Source organism: Crocodylus porosus, unplaced genomic scaffold (assembly GCF_001723895.1).
Source record: "Crocodylus porosus isolate Cpor-Errol unplaced genomic scaffold, CroPor_comp1, whole genome shotgun sequence".
NCBI lineage: Eukaryota > Metazoa > Chordata > Crocodylia > Crocodylidae > Crocodylus > Crocodylus porosus.
Window position 1 is genome coordinate 44,486,824 of NW_017728886.1, and position 21,910 is coordinate 44,508,733.

Sequence of the window (21,910 nt, forward strand, 5' to 3'; positions counted from 1 at the left end):
TCCTCATAGGGCTGGCCACGGAGGCCCCCAACCATATGAGTGGCCCTCCTCTGGACCCTCTCCAGGTTCTCCACGTCCTTCTTGAAGTGCGGCGCCCAGAACTGGACTCAGTATTCCAGCTGCGGCCTGACCAGCACTGCATAGAGGGGGAGCAAGACCTCTCTAGACCTGTTAGTGATGCCCCTGTTGATGCATGACAGGGTGCTGTTGGCTCTGCCTATTGCTTCATCGCATTGATGACTCATATTCATCCTGGAGTCAATCATGACTCCAAGATCCCTCTCTGCCTCTGTGCTGCGGAGAGGGTCGGCCCCTAACCTATAACCACAATGCTGGTTCCCTCTCCCCAGGTGCAGCACCCTGCACTTGTCCTTGTTGAGCCTCATCCTGTTCAGATCCGCCCACTTTTCTAACCTATCCAGGTCTGCCTGGATGCGGTCCCTGCCTGCCGGAGTATTTACTTTACCCCACAGCTTGGTGTCATCAACAAACTTGAACAGGATGCTCTCCACACCCTTGTCCAGGTCGCTAATGAAGATGTTGAACAGCACTGGCCCAAGGACGAAGCCCTGGGGGACTCCGGTGCCCACACCCTCCCAGGTCGACATCGACCTGTCCACCACCACCCTCTGGGTGTGCCCCTGGAGCCAGTTTGCCACGCATGTGACCGTGCATTCATCAATGCCGCAGTCCCTCAGCTTGCCCACCAGAATTGGGTGGGACACTGTGTCGAAGGCCTTCTGGAAGTCCAAGAAGATGACATTGACTTCCTCCTTCCCATCTAAGCTCTTTGTTACCTGGTCATAGAAAGAGACCAAGTTAGTCAGGCAGGATTGGCCTTGCACGAACCTATGTTGGTTACCCCTCGACATCACTTCCCCTGCAGGGCTCTCAGAAATGTGGCCCTTGATAATTTTTTCAAAGACCTTCCTCAGGATAGAAGTGAGGCTGACTGGCCTGTAGTTGCCAGGCTCTTCCTTCCTCCCCTTCTTGAAAATAGGGACCACATTGCCCCTTTTCCAGTCCTCAGAGATTTGGCCCGAGCACCAGGAGTCCTCGAACAGCCGTGCCAATGGCTCCGCAGTGACACCAGCCAGTTCCCTCAGTACCCGCGGATGAAAGTCATCCGGGCCCGCCAACTTGGATATATCTAAGCCCTCCAGGTAATCTTAACTAGGTCTGAACTAAGTCGGGGAACTCGCATCCTTCCCAGGCCTCTCTACGCTATCACCCGAGAGCACCCCATTGTCAGCGGACAGGAACACGGAGGCAAAGAACTTGTTAAAGAGTTTTGCCTTCTCTCGCGTGTCCGTTACCAACTGCCCTGCCCTGCCCCATAGGGGTCCAATGTTACCCCGAGACTTCTTGAAGAAGGACTTTTTGTTATCCTTAATCCTAGAAGCTAATCTAAGCTCCAGTGCTGCTTTAGCCTCCCTTACCAAATCCCTACAAGCTCGGCTCAGGGAGGTGTACTCTTCCTTGGTCCCTGCCCCCTGCTTCCACCACCAGTACGCTTTTTTCTTTGCGCTCAGGCCAGCCTGGATATCCGCGCTCAGCCATGAAGATTTCTTGGACCCTTTTCCTGCCTTCCTGCACAAAGAAATTGCATCCTCCTGTGCCCCAAGGATAGCCTTCTTGAGGAAGGACCACCTTTCCTGGCCCCCCATGCTAGCTACCCCCTGGGCTTCGAGTCCCTCCCTGACTCTGAGCACATCGAAGTTGGCTTTCCTAAAGTCAAGCATTTGTGCTGTGCTAGTTACCCTCCCCACCTTTCTCTGAATAGCAAACTGGATCATTTCATGATCACTGTCTCCTAGCCTCCCTTGTACTAGCACCTCCCCCACCAGGTCGTCCCCAGAGGCTAACACCAGATCCATTATGGCGTTTTCCCTAGTGGAGATGAGTACCTCCTGCACGAGGTGTAGGTCCTGTATGCACGTCAGGAACCTTTGTGAGTGGCTACACCTGGCCAACTGATCGTCCCAGTTGATGTCAGGGTACTTCATATCAACATCCTTTGTATGCACGCCCTCCCCAAGCTGCCTGGAGAATTCCAGATCCAGCTCTTCCTCCTGATGTGGTGGCCTGTAGTAAACCCCTACTACCAGATCCCTCTCCCCCCACCCTGCTTGAAGTTTGACCCACAGGGTCTCAGTTAAGCCTTCCTCTGGTCCCATTTGGAAGGTAGAACTGGTATACTGTTCCCTAACATAGAGAGCAACCCCCTCCCCACCTTTTTTCCCCTTCCTATCTCTTCTAAACAACCTATAGCCCTCTATGTCTAATGCCCAGTCAAATGTTTCATCCCACCATGTCTCCACTAGGCCAAGCAGGTCAATTTTACTACTTGCAAGCAGGAGAGCAAGCTCCTCCTGCTTGTTCCCCATGCTTCTTGCATTAGTGAAGAGACACCTTAATCCCCCCGAGGGAGCCCTGGGCACCCTCCCTACCTGAGAGACAACTAGTCCCTTGGTATATACCTGAGCTCTTACCTGGACAGGTCCTACACCTGGTTGAGCCTTGGATTGAACTATTCCTGTTGAGCTCAATTTGTTCTTGATGGGGGTGCACCTGTAGATATGCACTGGGGAGCATTTTAATGAGCCTGAATTTTCTGTGCATAAAATTTAAGCATGTTAATTATACATGTAGACATGCCCAGTTTGTCCTATTGTGTACACCTCCCAAATCACTCCCATGTGATACCCACCATAGCCTAGTAACTTATTTATGTTTTCACAATTGCCTTAGTTATGCCACATTGTCTAAACCACTCTGTTTTTTCAGCCTTTCTAATCTTTCATGTCTATTAGGCACTGCAATCACCATTATATATGTCTCAGTTCATGTGCATGGGAGAAGCACAAGCAATTTAAACTACTTGGCCTTGATGAGACTTCTTTTTCTATACTGCACTATCATTTTATATAGGTAGGCCTTTCTGTGCATGCAGAACCAATGAAATGGGAAAATCATTGCATTCTCTTGCTGGGAACATGACAATGCTTGCTCTTTAGTGAAATCTGGATTGTTTTTAAAGTATTTTGTTCAACTTTAAGTATTACCTTCAGGCAAACAATGAAAAAGAATTAAGAGCTTGCTCTTCCAAGTAAAATGGAAATATATCAATATGGGAGACCAGAGAGAGAGAGAGATTTGCATAGGTTAGAAAAGGTCATTAAAGCATCTGGTGGTAGTAACTGACATGTGTCAATTTGTAATGTTCATGAAATGTGTATTAATTCAAAAACCCGTTCTTAAGCTTCAAGTGCCACTTTGGTTTGCTGTGTTCTCCTAGTTGATGGTGAGGACTTTTCAGAACTGTACCGTGCTTGTTTGCTTACTAGTGGCATCTGACCTGAGGTCAGACTTGTATTTAACCCTTTCCTGTAGGTCAAAAAACAAATTAATCTGGTGAGAACTGAATTGGAAATGAGGTGTCTGGATAACAGGTGTCCCACTTTTTGAATAGCTGCCAGGCTGAAACATGTTTATATCTGTCCTTATGCTATTCAATAAGTCATCTCTGGGGTCAGAGAGCCATTCATGAGATATGTGAGATGGATAGTTGCCAAAGGGAGTGATAGTAACAGGTGCCTCATACTAGATTATGAACTTGCTGATTTGGGGATGCTTCCTGAGATGGATTTTTGTGGAGGATTGATTCATTTATATCTGTTATACACTTTATTATGCATATGTTCACTGTCAGTATATTTAGTGGTTACAAGATGCCCAAGTAGAGTTCTGCCTGAGACCTGAAGAAATACAGTGTCACCATCCTTCTTAATTTATTTTTTCTAGAGGATGAGGATGATGAAGAGATGGTGGAACTGAAAGCACAGAATGACTCAGAAATGGAAAATCAAGAGCAGAAACAGGAAGTCAAAGAAGGTATGTAAAAGATGTAACAAAATCTATTTTTATTGGTCAAGCCCTTCAAATAATTACTGTCACATATAATGCTTACTATCACAGATAATTCTTAGTAGACTAAGTATTATGAAAAAGTTACAAAGTTCCTTTGATTCATCACTTGATTAGGGCATAGAATCAGTACATCACAGATGAAAGCTTGTTCTTCCAAGCAAAATGGAACTGTGTCAATATGGGAGACCAGAGAGAGATTTGCATAGGTCAGAAAAGGTCATTAAAACATCTGGCAGTAGGAACTGGGGACCAGCTGGTAAATCTCAGAAACCTGTGAAAGTTTCAAAATCTATTTTCCTTAGTAGAGGTCTGATAGTGCATTTGCTTTTGCAGAGAAGATATGACCTCATGACAAGGGGAAACGATTTGGATCTCCTTGTTCCGGTTCTGCCATAACTTGCTTTCTGACCTGCCTGAGCAGTTCTGTCAGAATTTTCCAATCTGTGTTTACAGTTTAGGCATCCAGCTAAAACAGGCCTCAAAGATATTCAGTACCTACAACTCTGCATATGTTTGAGAATTCTGGGATTTTCCAATAAAAACTATTTTGTTGGAAACTCGATTTGTCAAAAGAAAACTTTTTTTGTGGGAATTTACATATAACCATAATCCATGGATTTTCTGGTTAAAATTTAAACAAGAAAGACTTACTTCCTCCACCCCCAGAACAGCCAATAACCTAGTGGCTGGGACATTTGCCCAAGAAATGGAAGACTGAGGTTCTGGTACTGCCTGTGCTTAATTCAGAACAGGAACCTAAATGTCAGTATCCAACATCACAGATCAGTACCTGAAGCACTTTCCCTAATCCAGTGGGTTAGCACTGACCAGTGGGCTTTTGGTTGGTCTCTGCACGGTCACTTTAAAAAGTCTGTTTTTTTCAATCACAGCAGAATGGGATTTTTTTTTTAATCTGGAAAACTTGTTTATATTGGAAAACCATTTCCTATACAGTCCTACTTAACCAAGCATTTCCTGGAATTCTATCTCAAAAACTTAGAAGGAAAAAAAATCTACCACCAATAAAAAAAAGTCCCAAGCCCTACCTTGAATATTCTTGGAAGGTAGTACGTATTCAAAACCACAATCTTTACTTCATTTTTTCGAACTTTGTGTGACATAATTACCAGAATGTGTCAAAGTCATCCAGAGCTCTAACTAAGCCTTGGAGAGTGTGACCTCGGTGACAAATCTAGAATGATTCAATGGAGAGTCAGTATTAAAGAGTACAGTAACAGCACTGAGATATTTGCCACCAGATTCTGACCTGAGGGCATAAGTACATGACAAATGTACACCAGTGTATCTTTTCTTTTTAATGGTGTAAAAGAAAGAAGGGATCCCACAATATATAGCTCTATGCTGGTATAATTTATAAGAATCTGGTGGAAGCCCCTCACAGGAAGAAACAGTTACACCGGTGTACATATTATGTGTCCTCAGTTATCCTGAAGTAGCCATTTGCGCAATGCAAACGTCTTATTACTTGGTCCACCACCACATAATAGCAAGGTGATGTACTAGCATCTACCATGAAGCTGTCTTGTAATAACTAGTCATCTGTTCACTCCCAAATGTCAGTACAATTTAATCAGTATGTAAAAACAATGGAAATACATCAATGATAATGTGCCATAGGTGTTCAGGCCCTATGAGTGAAAAGAGATTTATATTAAGTTCATCAAGATCTGAATCCGATTGACAGTGACCACATCCACTGATACTAGCTTTATTGCACTCCACTACTTTTACTACTCCAGCTCTTACTATTACTAATAACAGCAGTTAACAGCCATGTAAAGTGATGTCAATAGCAATCTGGTATGATGTTTTGTTACTAACAGCATAAGCAAGTACATTTTTTTCAACTCATTCTGTGTGCTGTACCAAGAAGTTTCAGTAAGTTGCTGAATACCGTGTAAAATGTTTGATTTACGTTTGTACATATTCCCTTGCATTACCACATAAAGGGGATCCCAATGTTTATATCTGAAATCAAGAAGAGGGAGAGACTGTATTAATAAGTGAATAGAAGGGAAGAAAATTAAACAGAATCCTAAAAATATCTATTTATTTTAGTTTTTTACATGCTTGCAAGTGAGCCCTTTGTGTTGTTATAGCTGAATAAGTGCCATCACTAACATCATCTCTTTCTTTGTTATAGTTTAGTCTAGTGGAAGTGCTTCATATTGCCACTGGCTCCCTCCCTTGTCTAGCAGTAGCTATGCAAAGTTTTGGTAGCAGTGGTCTCTATGACACATGTCAAAATTTAAAGTCAAGCAATGTACTTGCTTCAGCCTTGTGGGTTGCTAATAAAAAGTGGATTCAATGGAAAAAATCTGCTCATACCACCTAGAAAACATACTTGTTAATGATATAGCTAAGATAAAATAGAAGCACATGGATGACTAACATTAAATGCTGTGAGCTGAAGTAATCTTTGGAAATTTGACTGAGAATGGAATAATAAAGTTGACATGCTTAGTGTAGTTCTCTCTGTCTTTTCCCTCTTCAGACCAGTTTTTCTCTCCAATGTAATCACCCTTCTCATGTTCTGAGCAACACTCAGAGTTTGAAACCATCGTTTGTGTTTCATGGAAGTGATTAAAACCATGTTATAAGTCAAACAAGAGTTTAGAGGAACATTTCCTGTTAGTACTGCACTCTGTGCGCCGGATTCAGAATTAATGGCTTTTCTGCAAATTAGCACATAATGGGTTAAAAGCATGTTTATGTTGGCATTAAGTACTCTGGCTTTTTTTCTGGAAGGCAAGACAATATTTTGCAAACTTTATAAAGAATCTCTAATAGATATTATAGTGGCGCCATTCACACGGCTATATGGTAGTTAAGGCTGTGTCAGCACTTCCATTATGAATCCTGTTTTTCAGGGATTTATAACCCAGCCGTAAAAATTTGCTCAGGGCTGAAATTTGGTTTCAGCTCAGGGAGCACATTTTTAACAGATAAAAAAAAAATCAGCTTGGCCTTTTTTGAGTTATAGGAGTGTTAAAAAAATCATGAGAGGGGGAGAAGAGAGACAGACTTTTTTTTTATATGTATACCTCAAAAATAGGTTGAGTATACAAAATATAAAAGCTTAGATCCACTCCTTATGTTTCATTTTCCTCAAAGCCATTGGGTTAACAGTGCTTTATTTTATTAGAGACACTTTAATAAGAAATCTGAGTTTTTCTCCATGTATTACAGCTTCTCCTGTTGGGTGCATACTTATACAGGTACTTACTTTTACTCACTGGAGTAATGCCACTGATTTCCATGGGGCTACTCAATGTGTGTAAATATCTGCAAGATTAGCACGTATTATTGGATTGGTTCATTATTATTATTATTGGATTGGTCTGTAGAAGATGCTGTGGTGCCGTAGCGATGAGCTACGGTGATGTATGGGCACTAACCATGATGCCGCCACTACTGCACAGTAGCAATGAGCTACTGCACAGTAGCTTGTTGCTACTGCACAGTGGGTTCAAAATGACCTGTGTCCTGCTGAGACTTCACTGTACTGTGAAGTCATTTAGTACTTGCTAAAACAAGTACTAAATGACTGCACAGTATCATCTGCTCAGTCAGGGGCATGTGTAGATGCACCCAGTGACAACAAAGGATACAATTCACCTGCAGGATAAAGGGCCTGTACAATGACTTATACATCACCTACCTTTGCATGAGGACTGCAGTAGTACACCAAACACACTGACAGGATGATGATGTCTGAGTGTATTTATCAAGAAGAGGATTATTGCACTGAGTTAGTAGAGAAGCCCATAATGAGGAAGGTTGCTATTTATATCTGTGAAGGTACATTGTGCCCAGCCCTTCTCAGAACACATAGCTGGCACACAGGAACTACTACCAGAAGTGCAATTGCAGCTTGTGTAGACATAGTGAAGCTGGCTTTAATATATCTTGCTTGAGTACCACCAGCAGTGAGTGCAGCTATGGTATCTGAGATCTATAGATTCACTAGGGTTTTATTGTGCAAATATGATCTCAGTTTGGCCTCATGTCTCCAGAGCAGTGTGGGACAACAACATTAGGCTGTATATAGAATAATGTATAGAATAGATAAAAAATAATTTGGAATATATGTATGTGGACTATGTGTATATGTGTGTGTGTGTGTGTGTGTGTGTGTGTGTGTGTAAATATTTTCTCCTTGCATGGAAAAAAAACTGAGTTGTCCCTGGAAACCAAAATGAAATGTGTTTTGCACTTAGGTGTAACACCAAAAAATTACTTTTAAAAACAACAAAAATTGAACATATCTGAAGGCAAGAGATTTACTCAACATGTAGCTATGAAACATCATGGCTTTTTATTACCTTACAACTGTATTAAAATGATATTTCACAATCTTCTTTTGCATGTCAAGACTTTTCCCCATTAAACGTAAACAGGATGCTTGAATGTAACAGAAAAAATATACCATACCTATGCATAAAACTTTAAGAACTGAGTTAACAAAGGGTCAAATATTGTTCCCATCAGAAAGGAGCAGGATTGACTTAAATACACTACCAACAGCTGTAATGACAATATATAAGTAGGGGATTCATCCTAAATGGTTTGGGGCCTCATTCTGCCCCAAATGGGACTCAAATAGGAATTTTCAAATGGAGAGAAAATCTACAATTAAATAAATACAGTGAAATATAAAACAGATTCCTGGAACCTAAGTTATGTGTAGGTTCTGGGTTTATTGAAGAATAAAAGCCTGACTATGTTATTAGCATCTATTAAAAACAAAACAAAACAAAACAAAAATCTATGAAAGGAAGAAAGAAAAAGGAAGAAAGAAAGAAAAGCAATGAAGCAGGAAGCCACCACCTTAAGAGAACTCTGCTACTAAAGACAGGAGATTGGCTTAGCTCATTTTAGTGCCATAGTTCTTCTTTCAACATGTGTGTAAGAACACACAACCTTTAGATGTGTTAGCTAACAAGAGCTGTAGAAATCCATGGCTTGAACTTTCAACATCCTATGTGGCACCTTGTTCTTTTAAGCTCCCAGTGATGGGCAATAACCCTATTCCTTTCCCTGGCTACAGCTTTCATGTTTGTCTGGTGTCATCCAGCTGCCTATCCTGGTAGACTTATCTCTAAAAGTGAAGGGGGCCTGCATTATTAGACAAGTGAGATGATTCATGTATGTGGGTGTTCTGAAACATTTTCAGCTATTTGAAATACCGCCTTTAAGTTTCTTCTTTAATGTCTATATTCCTGCCTAAGTTAATTTTTCTGTAGCCACTGAGGAAACTAGTATAAATCAGTGAATCTTTCCCCTGTGTTATCGACTGAGAAGAGCTAGGAAATGTTAAGAGCTGTCTATCTACAGCATGGTGTATCAGACTCTTTTTGAACATGCCTGTTTCTTTTATACACAACATGGGAGCTGATTCAGAAAACCTAACCCTTACCTTCAACATTTTGCCTAAGAAATGAAACAGAAGGCTCAGTGTTTATTCCAGGCAAAAAAAGAGATTATTGCTTTTACATGAGAAAGAACCTTTACGTCTTCATCCAAAATCTCTAATAAAAATTATGAATTTGCTGAATATGAGCTCTCATACAAAGCTGTGGTCCAAAGAGTTAATCTAATTCTTAGATTTATATAAGGAATCCCAAGTAAGAGTCCAGAAGCACCAATACAACCATTGCTGAACGCACTTCAAGAAGGTTTACAAGAATGTTTAAAGGATTAAAAAATGTACCTTATGAAGAAAGACTTTTGGAGCTTTAACTTATGAGGACTTTGATGTAATCTATAAGTACCTCAATGGATAAATTTTATAATAGAAGACTGTCTCACACACAGATATAATGAAAAGTGCTGACTGGATTCTGAATCTAAACAGTGTCAGACTAGGTGCACATTTTTATCAGGATGGTTAATTAATCATTGAAACAAATTAACAAGTGTTGCAAAGGTTTGCCAGCAGTGGTAATGTTGAAATCAAAATGGAAGATTAATAGATATGCTTTAGTTCAAGTACAGCTGTTGGACTTGAATCAGAAATTAATATAAGGAAGCCCAATGGCCTCTGTTATGGGGAGTGGGGGCAAGCCCAATAATCCTTCTATGACTTTACAATATATAAATATAACGGTTAGGCTGAAAACAGTAGCCATAGGTTATGTCTACAGTACAGCTGGATGGTTTTATTAAAGTATTTGCAGGCACACTTGACATAGCTGTAATCCAGGTTGCTGAGGTACCAGTAGAAGTAAAGCTGCTTTGTAGAAGTATAAGGCCTTTGAATTATTTATGCAAGGAGTGAGGATTTTTGTGGGTGATATCTTTTATTGGACCAACCGCATTGTTGGAGATCTTAAACAAGCTTTCCAGAACAAGATACCCTTCCTCAGGTCTGAGCAAATCGGACACAGCTTGAGCTAAGTAGCAGATAAAACAATGACCTGTATAAAACTCCATTTGTAAAACATATGCATATTTGTGTGAGTGACCTTATATTTCATGTAAATATATGTAAATAAGAAGTATTTAGCCATTCTAAATCTGTCCATTAGAGGGCAGTGGTACACATGTACACTGGCCAGTTCCTTCTAAAGTCAGTGGGGCTCCACTGTATAAACAAGAGCAGAATTGGATCCCTACTATTCATAGTTTTTATTATTAAATTCAACCAATCAGTATAAAATCTTTTGGTCCGAGTTAAATATCAACCTCTATTATATACCACAGCTGTATAGAATAGGATTTATTCTGTGTAAAAAAATAACTGTGAAGCCAAATACTGCATTCTCAAATATCATTTGTGAACATGCTGTAGCATTGTGTAGAAGAATAAGGCCCCAGGAAAAAATACTCAGATCAGCCACTTTTCTTGGAAGAAAGTCATGTGTCTCTTGAAAGCTGAGATCAAAGTAACTCTAAGTTGCCAGATAGGGATTGCAAAAAATTAGATAAAACTTATTTTATTTTATTCAAGGTAAAAGACACTCATGGAAAGAAATGGGGAGAAAATGGAAGTGGCCCTGAAAGATAAAAGTATGGAAAAATCTTCATATTAAAAAGAGCAACTCTCTGTTTCAATTTCTGCTTACACTTTGTGTATTTGTCACGTTATTGAAGTATGTTGTACTGGAAAAAGTAATGATGTTGACATTCTTGCAAGAAAAGATTGCCTCAAATAAAACTTCAGAGGCAACCGAATGAAAGAAGAAAATAATGTTAAAATATGAAGCTTAATATTGCTAGGGGGCATCTGGTGTGTCAGTCTGATGAATTAGGTAAACCAGTTTATGCCCTACAAACCTTAGCCAGGGTGTTTTCTGATGTTGAAGAGGGCTTAATAAACTGTTGGCCTCACGCAGATAATTGCTAACTACAAGAGAGATTTTGTGGCGGCAAAACTGCAGTCATTCATGTCTCCAGAACTTCCAAGCTGCTTTTTTTTTTTCTTTTCTTCCTTCTTCTGATTTTTTTTTTTTTGGCCAGTTATAGTTGGCAAATGCCATTTAATGAATTTATGTTTCCAGCTGCAGAGAGGATTGGAATTACCAAGTCATTTTAACCATTTGGAGCAGTTTAAAGTTAGCTTTCCAGTTGCCTTCACATTCATTGTGTCTCTTTTTATACCAGTTCACTGTATTGTCATGCTTGTTGTCTTTGATTCTCATAAACTGATACTTCGGTGGTGACAGTGGGATGTTGTCTCATTACAGGCTTCCTCTCCAGATGAGTTCACTTAGTGCCAATTTACTATTCAGTACTGGATGCTATAGTAGGTCAACTGTACTCTTTGCCAATTTTTCTTTTTCTTTTTTTTTTTTTACATAGTGGTCACATCTACATGAGAAGTTTACTGTGCAGTTGACTAATTAAGTGCATGGTAAACTTCTTGGCATCTACACACGTGCTCCTATTAGGGTGCACAAAACTAATAAACTCTTCAGCAGGGTAGTCTTGTAAAATACAAGTGGTAACCTGCTGTGGAAGTTTTTTTTTTGTGGTCAGCAACGTATGTGTAGACATTTCCTAAGCTAGCCCGGGCACAGGGTGCTTCAGTGTGGGGCTAGTTGGCAGGCAGCTCCACCCCGCAACCCACTAAAGCACTTTTATGCCCCAGCCAGTTGCTCTGAAGCACATGGAGTTGGGCAGAGTAGGCAGCCCAGAGCTGTTCCGATGGGGTCCATGTGCATGGGAGGGGAGGGGGGAGGAAGTGGTGGCTGAGGCACAAAGATGCTTCAGTGCTAGGCTAGCCAGCAGGCAGCCCCTGCACTGAAGTTCCCTTTTGCCCCAGCTAACCCCACTGCTGCATATGGAGCCCTGTCTGAACAGTCCTGGCTGGCAGGACAGGGCTCCATGTACAGCATGGGGGCTAGTTGGGGCACAAGGGTGCTTCAGTGTGGGGCTGCCTGCCAGCTAGCCCTGCACTGACACATCCTCATGCCTCAGCCAGGGCCCCTGCAGCACTTGGAGCCCCAGGCTGGCAAACTGACCTCCTTGGTTCCCTGCCAGTCTGGGCTGCTTTGACTGGGCCCCATGTTCTGCACATGAAGAAACTCCAGAGCAACATGCTCCAGAGTTTTTTGCTCCCAGGCCCGTGTTCAAACACTGTACCCAGAAGCAAAAAAATATGGAGCAATAAGCTCTGAAGTTTATTTGTGTGCATTAATGGCATGCGTAGATGCTCCCACGATGCCCCCGTCTAAAGATATATTTTGCTCCTGCCTTAGTAACTGCTGTTCCATTACACTGGGGGACTATGCAGGGGTTATATACACCTCTTGCATGGCATAGAGGTCCACAGAGACCCAAGGTTAATTTGACAAAGCACCATGGAAGGCAGTTGTCTATGCTGGGGAAGGCAAAGGACCAGGGCATCATCCAAGGTTGTAGTTTCTTAGCTATTTTGTTTCCTGGGAGGATTTTTGCCTCTACTCTGCACCTTCCTGTCAGGTTGGATTAGGTGTTGCGCAAAGATTTTGCTTCTATAAATTATAGCTTAGAGCAGTTCAAACAAATATAAACTGGCAATATTATCACCTCCCCCTATCTTCTGGGTTGTGAGGAAAAGTGCTTTAAAGACTGAAATAGATTCAGGTACAATGGTGAGTGTGGCTATATAAATACCTACTTATAACCTTACTCCCTTAAGTTAGCAGAATTGCACTCAAATATCTGAGGGCAAATTTTGTTTTTTGCCTGCCCCTGAGTGCAGCCTGATGCCAAGCCTCAGAAGAGCAAAGAAAAAAAAAAGGAAGTTTTGCAGAGACTTGTCAATCTGATGTGTGAGACACAAATCCTATATGCTGTAGCACTTCATGTTCAATAATTTGAAAGGGCAACTTTGAACTATTTCAGTTTGTGTTTTGTTAAGTGTTAAGCAACAGGGTATGAAGTTACAGCTTAACATCAGGACTCTCAGGGTGTTCCTTGAGACACTAAATTGAATTAACCTTTTGGCTGCTTCTATTTAACCCACTGTGACTTGGAGAGTCTGCAAGATGTTTTTCAAAAACAAACAATCTAATTAAAACTTATAAACAGAGACGCACTTGGAGCAGCTGTTAGTACATAGCTATTGTAGTTTTAGTACTACTATTTGATAACTGATGATTCCTTTATTATATTTTGTTTGCAAGCATATTTCTGAAGTCTGAACCAGGTTTTCTGCTGGCATAAATCTGCTGAAGTCAGTAGGGCTTCACCAGCAGGCAGCAGGGAATTCATCCTGTTAGCAAAATTAACTTGATATAACTTCAGTGACACCTGTGGCATTTTCCTAAGGTGGATACAGTACTGTTTTTCCAAGGCTAGAAAAGTAACCGGTGCAATGATTTATTATTTAAAAGGACACAGGAGTAAAGACAGCCATTCAGTTTATTCTGACTGATTTATTATATAATGTTGGGCCAGTGTAATTGAAAGCAGACTTTAGATACATAACTCTAAGAACTTGTCAGTTCCTCTTTTTCCCTCATAATCACACCATTTATAGTTTAACAGCATATTAAACCATACAGAAGAGCAAACTTGGTGCATCTCATAGAGGATGCTTTTTAACTCATATTTGTATTGAAAATGTGTTGAACACTGTGAACATATCCTATGTACAATTGCATAGCTAGATCCTTAGCTAATGGAAATGGGATTGAAGGATCTGATATAAAATCTTTAAAATGGAATTGTAATATATAACCTGACTTGCCCCTAAGGGAGTGAGGAGGGCATTGGTAACTATGCTACAAATCCTTCCCTTTGTCCAGTCCATAGGGAATGTAAGTTCTTAAAGCTCCTAACTACAGAGGCATAGATCTTTAATATAAGCTGCATTAATTCATGCTTTTAACTCATAAGATCCTACACTCAGTGGGTGCCTATACACATGCTCCAATGCGTTCTAATTAGACTGTGTTGGGAGTGTTCTAATTAGAACACACCTGCATGCTGCAGTGTCATGTGTTCAGCATCCCACATTTCAGAATGGTGGCACGGGTGCTTTAACTAAAATGTATCGAATGGGCTTTAGTTAAAGCACCTCCACAGCCTGTCTGAAATGTGGGACACTGAATACATATGATGTTGCAGCATTTTAATTACAGTTGCTATCTGAGAGCCTCTTGAATTAAAAAGCCTCCCCCACTACCCTGGAGCATGTGTATAGACAACCAGTGACCCTGTAGGCATATCTATACCACAGTGGCACCAGACCTTAAAGACCAAAGGGATGAGCTTCCACCAGAGACTCTGCCCACCCAAGGCTGCTGTTTCACTCCAAACCTGGGAATTCATCAAGTTGCTTATGAGCCCTTTGCCTCTGATGGGCCTGAGAACAGCTGCTGGGACTAATCCATAACAGCTTCTCTGGATAACTTTCAGATCTGAAGCTCATCAGCATACTTCGGTGGGTAGGCCGTAAGAAAAGCATGCTCAGCCAGTCCTCTCCATGACCTGCCACTGTAGTGTGGGCAAGCCCTCTGTTAGCCAAGAAGTAGTTATAACAAGTGCACAATGTGAAGAGGACAAAGGAACCTTCTTTATTGTAGACTTAAGCTACAACTGCCTGATCCTACTAGGGTAGAGAACAGGTGGAGTTGGGTGGATATAGGGCTGGGACCTCACCCCTTTTCTCTACCAGTCAGCAATACTGAACTTCATGAAAGGGTGCAGCAATATGGGTAGTCCTCTCTGCACAACACATCCTACTAAAAAGGATGGCAGAGCTAAGGTCTACCGAGTTTGGAATACCTGAGCACTCACAGCTCCATTTAAAGTCACTGTGAGCTATAGATTTGAGAATCAGGCCCTACTATTTTAAAGAAAATAATCATTAACCTTTGAGATGTACAAGTCTGTAGGTGTAAAAAAATTCTACTGGTTATAAATAAATGCAAGAATCTAATCTGACCTCACAAACTTATAGTTGTGTGCACGATTCTAGAAATCCCCTACATACATGAGTAATCTCACTGATTAGGATCAAGCCTCTTCATTCGAGTCTACCATTGTTTAAGCCTACTTCTTTCCAGGAGGCAAAGTTCTAGTTCAAGAATATTAAATGTAGGTGCTGTAGCAATAAGCTATGATAACTATAGATAACTATGATAGCTATAGGTTGTCACTACGGTGATGTAGTGTCAATGGGCATGAACCACGATGCTAATGCTACTGCCCATTGCTCAGTAGCTCAATCCTACTGCACGCTAGGGTTGGAAACGACCCATGCGCTCCTGGAACAGTGCAAGAACAGTGGTTACTATGCTGTATCAGCTACTCAGCTGAGGGCACATGTAGACGCACCCTGTATGAAAGATTTTGATTCTTTTTTATTTTTGATGACTAAATGTTTGGCATAATAAGTTCTACAGCTCTGGCTTTTAGGAGGTTTTATAAGATGCTTTTAAAGAAAATTGTGTGGGTGTTTGTTTTTTAATTTTGTTTCAGGGCTAACCTCTAGAAAAGATCTTTATTTATTTCAGTGCTTCACAAACTGTCCAAAACTATTGCACCAGGAAGATGCTGGAAGAAGTGAATAAAAGATTATGCGAAGTGAAATCCAGTAACCCTTTTAGTACAATGAACTGTAGTATAACTTTTACTAAGCTAAGAAGATTATTTCGTCATAGTCATATTTTAAAATGTTATCTGCATTTAAAGTCATGTTAGACGGGTCCTCTGTTATGTAAGTGTTATACCTTTTCAAGTTTAGTATTGCAATAAATGTCAGTCAGAACTATTTCCTGAAATATGAATGCTGGGTTTATTTAATTTAGGGTCTTAAGTATTTTTCTCTTCAGAATAATAAATATGTAAGATATAGGATCTCTTCTATGTAAATGCCACATTTTGAGAACATACAGAGGTATATTTAGATACTGTTAAATTCTTAGTCATGATTTTAAATGTAAAGCATGGATTTATTACTGTCAGTACAGTAGTGAGCTTTCATATATGTAAAAGAAAAATAATGTTCACTGAAGACTTTGATTCACTTGGAAATGTGTAAGATGCTATATTTTTAACAGTGGCTTTCTGCTTTGGAAGCTCCTCCTAGAGAACTGACAGAGGAAGAAAAACAACAGGTTCTCCATTCAGAAGAATTCCTGATATTTTTTGACCGGACAATACGCGTAATTGAACGAGCTTTGGCTGAAGATTCAGATATATTCTTTGACTATAGTGGCCGAGATGTGGAAGAGAAGGATGGGTCAGTTCTTTTTCCTTTTCTAAAGTATAAATCCATTGGATATGGGATCAAACTTGTGAAAGTTTTATTTTAAATCTAAAACCAATATGGTAGAACAGTGGCTTCCCATGGATCACTGGATCCCATGTAATGTCAGTCCATGAATGTGGCCCACCCCCATATGCCTGGATCCAGCCACATGCTGGACTGACCCAACTCTACGCACTGAGATCTGGCCATGTGGGATCTGGCCATTCACTAGAAAGATTTAGCACATTTAGGGCCACATTTTCTGGCCCACACAACTCCCCATGGGTCAAGATATTAGGCAGTAGGTTGGTGTCAATTAATGCTGACACCATTATCTTTCCATAAAGTTCCCAAAACCTTGGGGAACTGGTTCCATGGGTCAAATGGGGCCCAGAGCCCAGAGGTTGAGCACCACTGCTGTACAGAATTGGCAGGTAAAAGATCAGAAGTTGATATATTTGAAATCTCTGATCATATTGCTGCACTGAGTTATTTTGTAAAATACCATCTTGCTTTATTTCTCTGATTTCTTTTAAAGCTATTTTAGAGCTGCCCTACATTTCAAGATTTTGATGACATTTCAAATAGTAATAAAAATGTGAAAAATATGAAAAAATCCTAATATTTTGTCCAGCTTCAATTGGTGTCACTTTCTATTTATTTTGGATTTAAGACCAGATACCTAAAGGTTGTTTAACACCTAACAGTGTAAACAAACACCTTATGCAATGTTTAAAAACACTTCAATGGCTTATTCCCATTAGATGCCTGGGTACTTCTAAAAATGCAATGGGATGTTAATCTATATTTTTAGTGCTTTAATACTGTATTTTTACCACATGTAAGTACTTTTAAGGTGCTAAGTGATGCAGTTACTGACTAGATCTTAAAGAGGTATAACATTAATTACAGTTCTTTTTAATGATATGATGCATCTTTCAGCTAATATAAAGAACCAAGGTCTTGACCACCTGTGATCATTAACAGGCCATTGCAGATCTCTCAAAAGCAGGGGTTAGTCCTGGAATCCTAGCTAGTTTCCACCATGTAACTGTAGCTGTACCCTGCCTAACTAAATCCCTCTACAGTCCTATCATTTCAATTGTATATAGAAGTCTTCATTTACAGTCCTAAGCCTTTCAGTGCACCACTGAACAGCTGCTGAAATTCACTCCAGAAGTTCCTGCACTTTTTGGAATGGTTAAAATGATTCTTTTAGGTAGAGTTTATACAATCAATTTGCAAATTTAAAATGAGCCCACTGAGCACAAGATCACAATCAATACATATCCTAAATGTAAAGCAAAGTTTCTGTGTCTAAACTTTTAATAAAAGTGAAAGCCACATTTTAATGGGGTTAGATGGGATGACATCCACATCTCAACTACTAGCCCTCAGGCAGACAGCAGGATTTCAGCTGCAGTTCCAATCTACAAGATAGAATGATGAATAGTATCTAACTCTCTGTACAATTTCTCAGCCACTGAATTTATATGACCTTTTGTTCAGCCCCACTCCCAACAACTCCTTTTTGTGCTAATCTGTTTGAAGCTTGTGCAGAGCCTATCTTTGTACATGAGGTTTGGAGGTCACTTACTTACCTGACGTATTGGTGCCATTTTCAGAAGGCTACTGAAGGATTTCTCTGACGTACAAATAGTAGGTGAATCCATAATGCAAGCAAGAAGGCCAAACCTAATAAGGAGATGCATTTGTAAGACTTAGTTATTTGGACCCCAGTGATGATACGTATGTGGATTTGGAGCTACAGCATATTATGGCTTCATAAGAACTGTGCCGTCAGTAGTCACTGTGGATTATATGATCTATTTTTTATATTATGGGGTTAAATCAGGCCTCTAGTCATGGACAAGGGTTCTATTGTCCTATACAACTACAATACAAGAGTTTACGATCTAAGTATTAAAGCAAAAGCCAAGAGGAAGATGCAGGCAGATAGATGAAGGCAGCAATGAGGCAGTGCTGGGCAGCACAGTAGGTAGTATTTAACAGCTGCCTGTTTAATGGCAAGGTGTTTTTAAAACATCTTAGTAAAGGAGAATTTGAAGAAGGAATTTGAAGAAGGACCTGGAGGTGTTAGTTAGGAATTCCTGCCACATGTGAGAGTGCAGCATGAAGAAATGGGGCATTTGTTTAATAATCTAATAAACTGCCCTACTGAGGGCTGGTATTGGTGGCTAATTGGAGGTGTGAGTGCACATCGCATTAACATGTAAGAGGCCATGGGTAGAAGAAGCGTATGTCTGAACATCCTTGAAAATAAAGACCATATGCTGTTTGGTGTGATAGAGAAAGAATGAAAAGGGAAGGCTGATATGGTCAAAGCAAAGAGTGAGGAAGATACTTCTTGATTCAGTGCTTGGAATGGAAATGAGTGAAGAGAGAGACTTCATTTGTCAAGTCCAGAGAAGAGGTTGCAGTAGTCAAGAGATAGAAATATAGGAATGTCAGGGACTTTTGGTGTAACTGAATTCAGACCACAGACATCCAAGTTGTGTAACCCCTCCCATGATTTTATCGAGTTCCATATTAAAATAAGTTTATATTCCTTGCCTCAGTCTGCCTCTACTGGAACACCATTCCACACTCTTCTGGTTGTTAGAAATCTTCTTTTTCACATACAGACTAAATATATTCATGATCAATTTATGTCAACTGGTTCTTTAGCTTGTCTTGATAATGAGAGTTGATGAGAATTGGGAAAATTGTTTTGGCTCTGTGGATGTCGTGCCTTACTGTTTTAAGCAGACAGAATTAGCAAGAGATAGACACAGTTAAATTCTCTAAAAGGGAGTGAGGAGTCAATGATAACAGATCATTGACTTGAGTGGCATGCAGGATGATGATGCCCACTATGACTGAGAATGGTCAATGGGGGAAAGCTTTGGGAGGTAAGGGAGAATTATAAATATCATTTTGTCCACATATGTCCAAAATGTCTTTCTTTTTAGCCCTATGACAAGATGGCCAATAAGCTGAAATAGCTAGAATTAAGTAGTATGACAAGGCTTGGAACAAGGGGTATGAGGATGAGGTGTGTGTGGGGGCGGGTTGGACTTTTTTACATTAGCTGTCACTACAAATGAGCCTGGGTACTTTAAAGCATGTCTTTGTTATTTAAATCCACACAGAGATGTTCAGGCTGGAGCCAACCTTTCCTTTAATCGTCAGTTCTATGATGAGCATTGGTCCAAGCATCGTGTTGTCACTTGCATGGATTGGTCTCTTCAGGTAAGCTGTGAAGTTATGAGCTATATAGCCATCTCGGGTATTTCCTTTCTTTTTTATTTGATAAGGTTTTGTGTCTTTGATAATAAGTGTTTTTTAATGACTGGATTCCGAATGAGAGTATAAATATGGGTAAGGAGGAATAAAGACTATATGAAACTATTAGTTTGATGTGTTCTATGTTAAAAGAAATCATGACTTAACGTTCAAACAATGTATTAATAATCTTACCGAGGTGTAAAACTCTCTGGTTTTAACCTCCCCTCCAAAATTTCCTTAATGTAATTGAACATTTTTTAATAAAAGACTTGTGATATGTTGAAATTTTAAAATTTAGAGACTTCATAAAATAAACTGAATTGCAAGCAGGAGTTAAGTAGAAGAAAGAATTTAATATTTTGATAGTTTTATTTCTCAAAATGTAGTAAATAAATCCAAATGTGAGTGTACCTGACTCTACCTAACATTTTCAATGAAGTCCTACAGAAACCAAAGGATTTTATGGAAAATGGCAAGTCTAGCTTGTCACTGGCTACCTAAGGTTTACAACACTGAGCTTCCTTCTTGCAGACCTATAGGACAGGAGACTAGGCAAACCACTAGTGCACAAGGATGACAGGAAGTATCCATACTCCTGGGCGCCTTAGAAAGTCAATGTGTAAAACCACGGACCAAGTCTTGTTCTACCTTTGGGCATCTTAGGCAGATACGTAAATAATACTTAGTGCCACTTATATGAATTTTAGAACCCATTTCCAGGAAAATCGCCTTGGGTTCTGTCCCCTGGTCTGCCCCTAATGCTTTCTGGCCATTTTATCTAATGCCAATTTCAATGGTTCTCAACCTGTTTAGGTTTGAATCACCCCTTGTTATTCTTAAAGCACCCCTCAGGAAGTGCTAGCTCTTAGTTTTCACTCATTTTTTGGCTACAGAAAAGTACTGGAGCAGTTTTTCTGTTGCAAAGAATTCAACAAGAACACAACAAGTTAGAGTGTTTTTAACATCACAGATTCCTTTATAAAATTTCTGGATTCATCTTGTTTTGCTCACCTAACAGTACTTACATTATGTAGCACCCTGGCATACCGTTGAAAGGATCTTAAGGCACCCCAGGGTGCCATGGCAACCTGATTGAGAATCTCTGGTCAATTTAATGCAAGAAACTGCACTGGGGGCACCCTCTTGGCAACCTGGCTGATAAGCTAGCTTCAATAGCAATATTGAGGTTGTTCTTTATCCGTGGTATAGTGCTTAGGGCACTTTTCTAAAAGAGATATGTAGGTTCAAACCTCCTGTGGGTGAAAGAGGGCCAAGAACCCAGGTCTCCCATTTTTTGTATAAATATCTGAACCATTAGGATTGGGTTGAAACAGGAGGTTTCAACCTGTTTTTGGCTGTGTGCTCTTTTACCTGCAAAATATGGCTGCTTTTACCCCTTATACTCAATGCGTCTCTATTAACAGCAACATGTGACAATGCCATTATTCACTGTGTGTTGACCAATCAGAAGCTCTACTGACATTATTAAAATTTAAGCATGTACCCTTTGACAAAGTGTTGTGTACCCCCATAATACACATTCCCAGTTTGAAAACCATTGGACTAAAATATGGGTGGGTTCTTCTCCAATTGTTTTTTTCCTGACTGAAGTTTCTGGGATTTATATGGAATGAGACACTTTCCCAGGTGAATAAGATTGCAGCAGAGCATAAGTGGATATAGTGGATCACTTTGAAACATGCTCAGATAGACAAATCTACTCATGCAAGTAGAAATAGGATCTAATATCTATGTAAGTGCCACTAAAATACCACTTGACACAGAGTGACCATATGTCCTGGATTGGCTGGGAGAGTCCTGGATTTTAAAGGCTGTCTCAGCATCCTGGGCATTGGAGAAAATTTAAACAAAAGTACTAAATTAGTGGGAACCTGGGAGCCGTGGTGTTGTGTGTGTGTGATGCTGTCCTTCCTCGTCCCACTCCTGGGAGCTGTGGGGTACAGAGACAGACAGAGTGAGAGTGAG

At 40.3% G+C, this 21,910-nt stretch overlaps 1 protein-coding gene across 4 annotated transcripts in view; it reads left to right on the top strand.

Moving 5' to 3' along the window:
- DYNC1I1 (dynein cytoplasmic 1 intermediate chain 1) overlaps nucleotides 1-21,910 on the top strand; it is a 286,334-nt gene that overhangs the window by 149,302 nt on the left and 115,122 nt on the right. For all 4 annotated transcript variants that reach the window (XM_019533589.1, XM_019533608.1, XM_019533617.1 and 1 more), the window contains 3 exons: nucleotides 3,805-3,894; nucleotides 16,465-16,627; nucleotides 19,789-19,888. In XM_019533589.1, coding sequence (XP_019389134.1) covers nucleotides 3,805-3,894; nucleotides 16,465-16,627; nucleotides 19,789-19,888 — 353 coding nt within the window. The remainder of the gene's footprint in view (nucleotides 1-3,804; nucleotides 3,895-16,464; nucleotides 16,628-19,788; nucleotides 19,889-21,910) is intronic.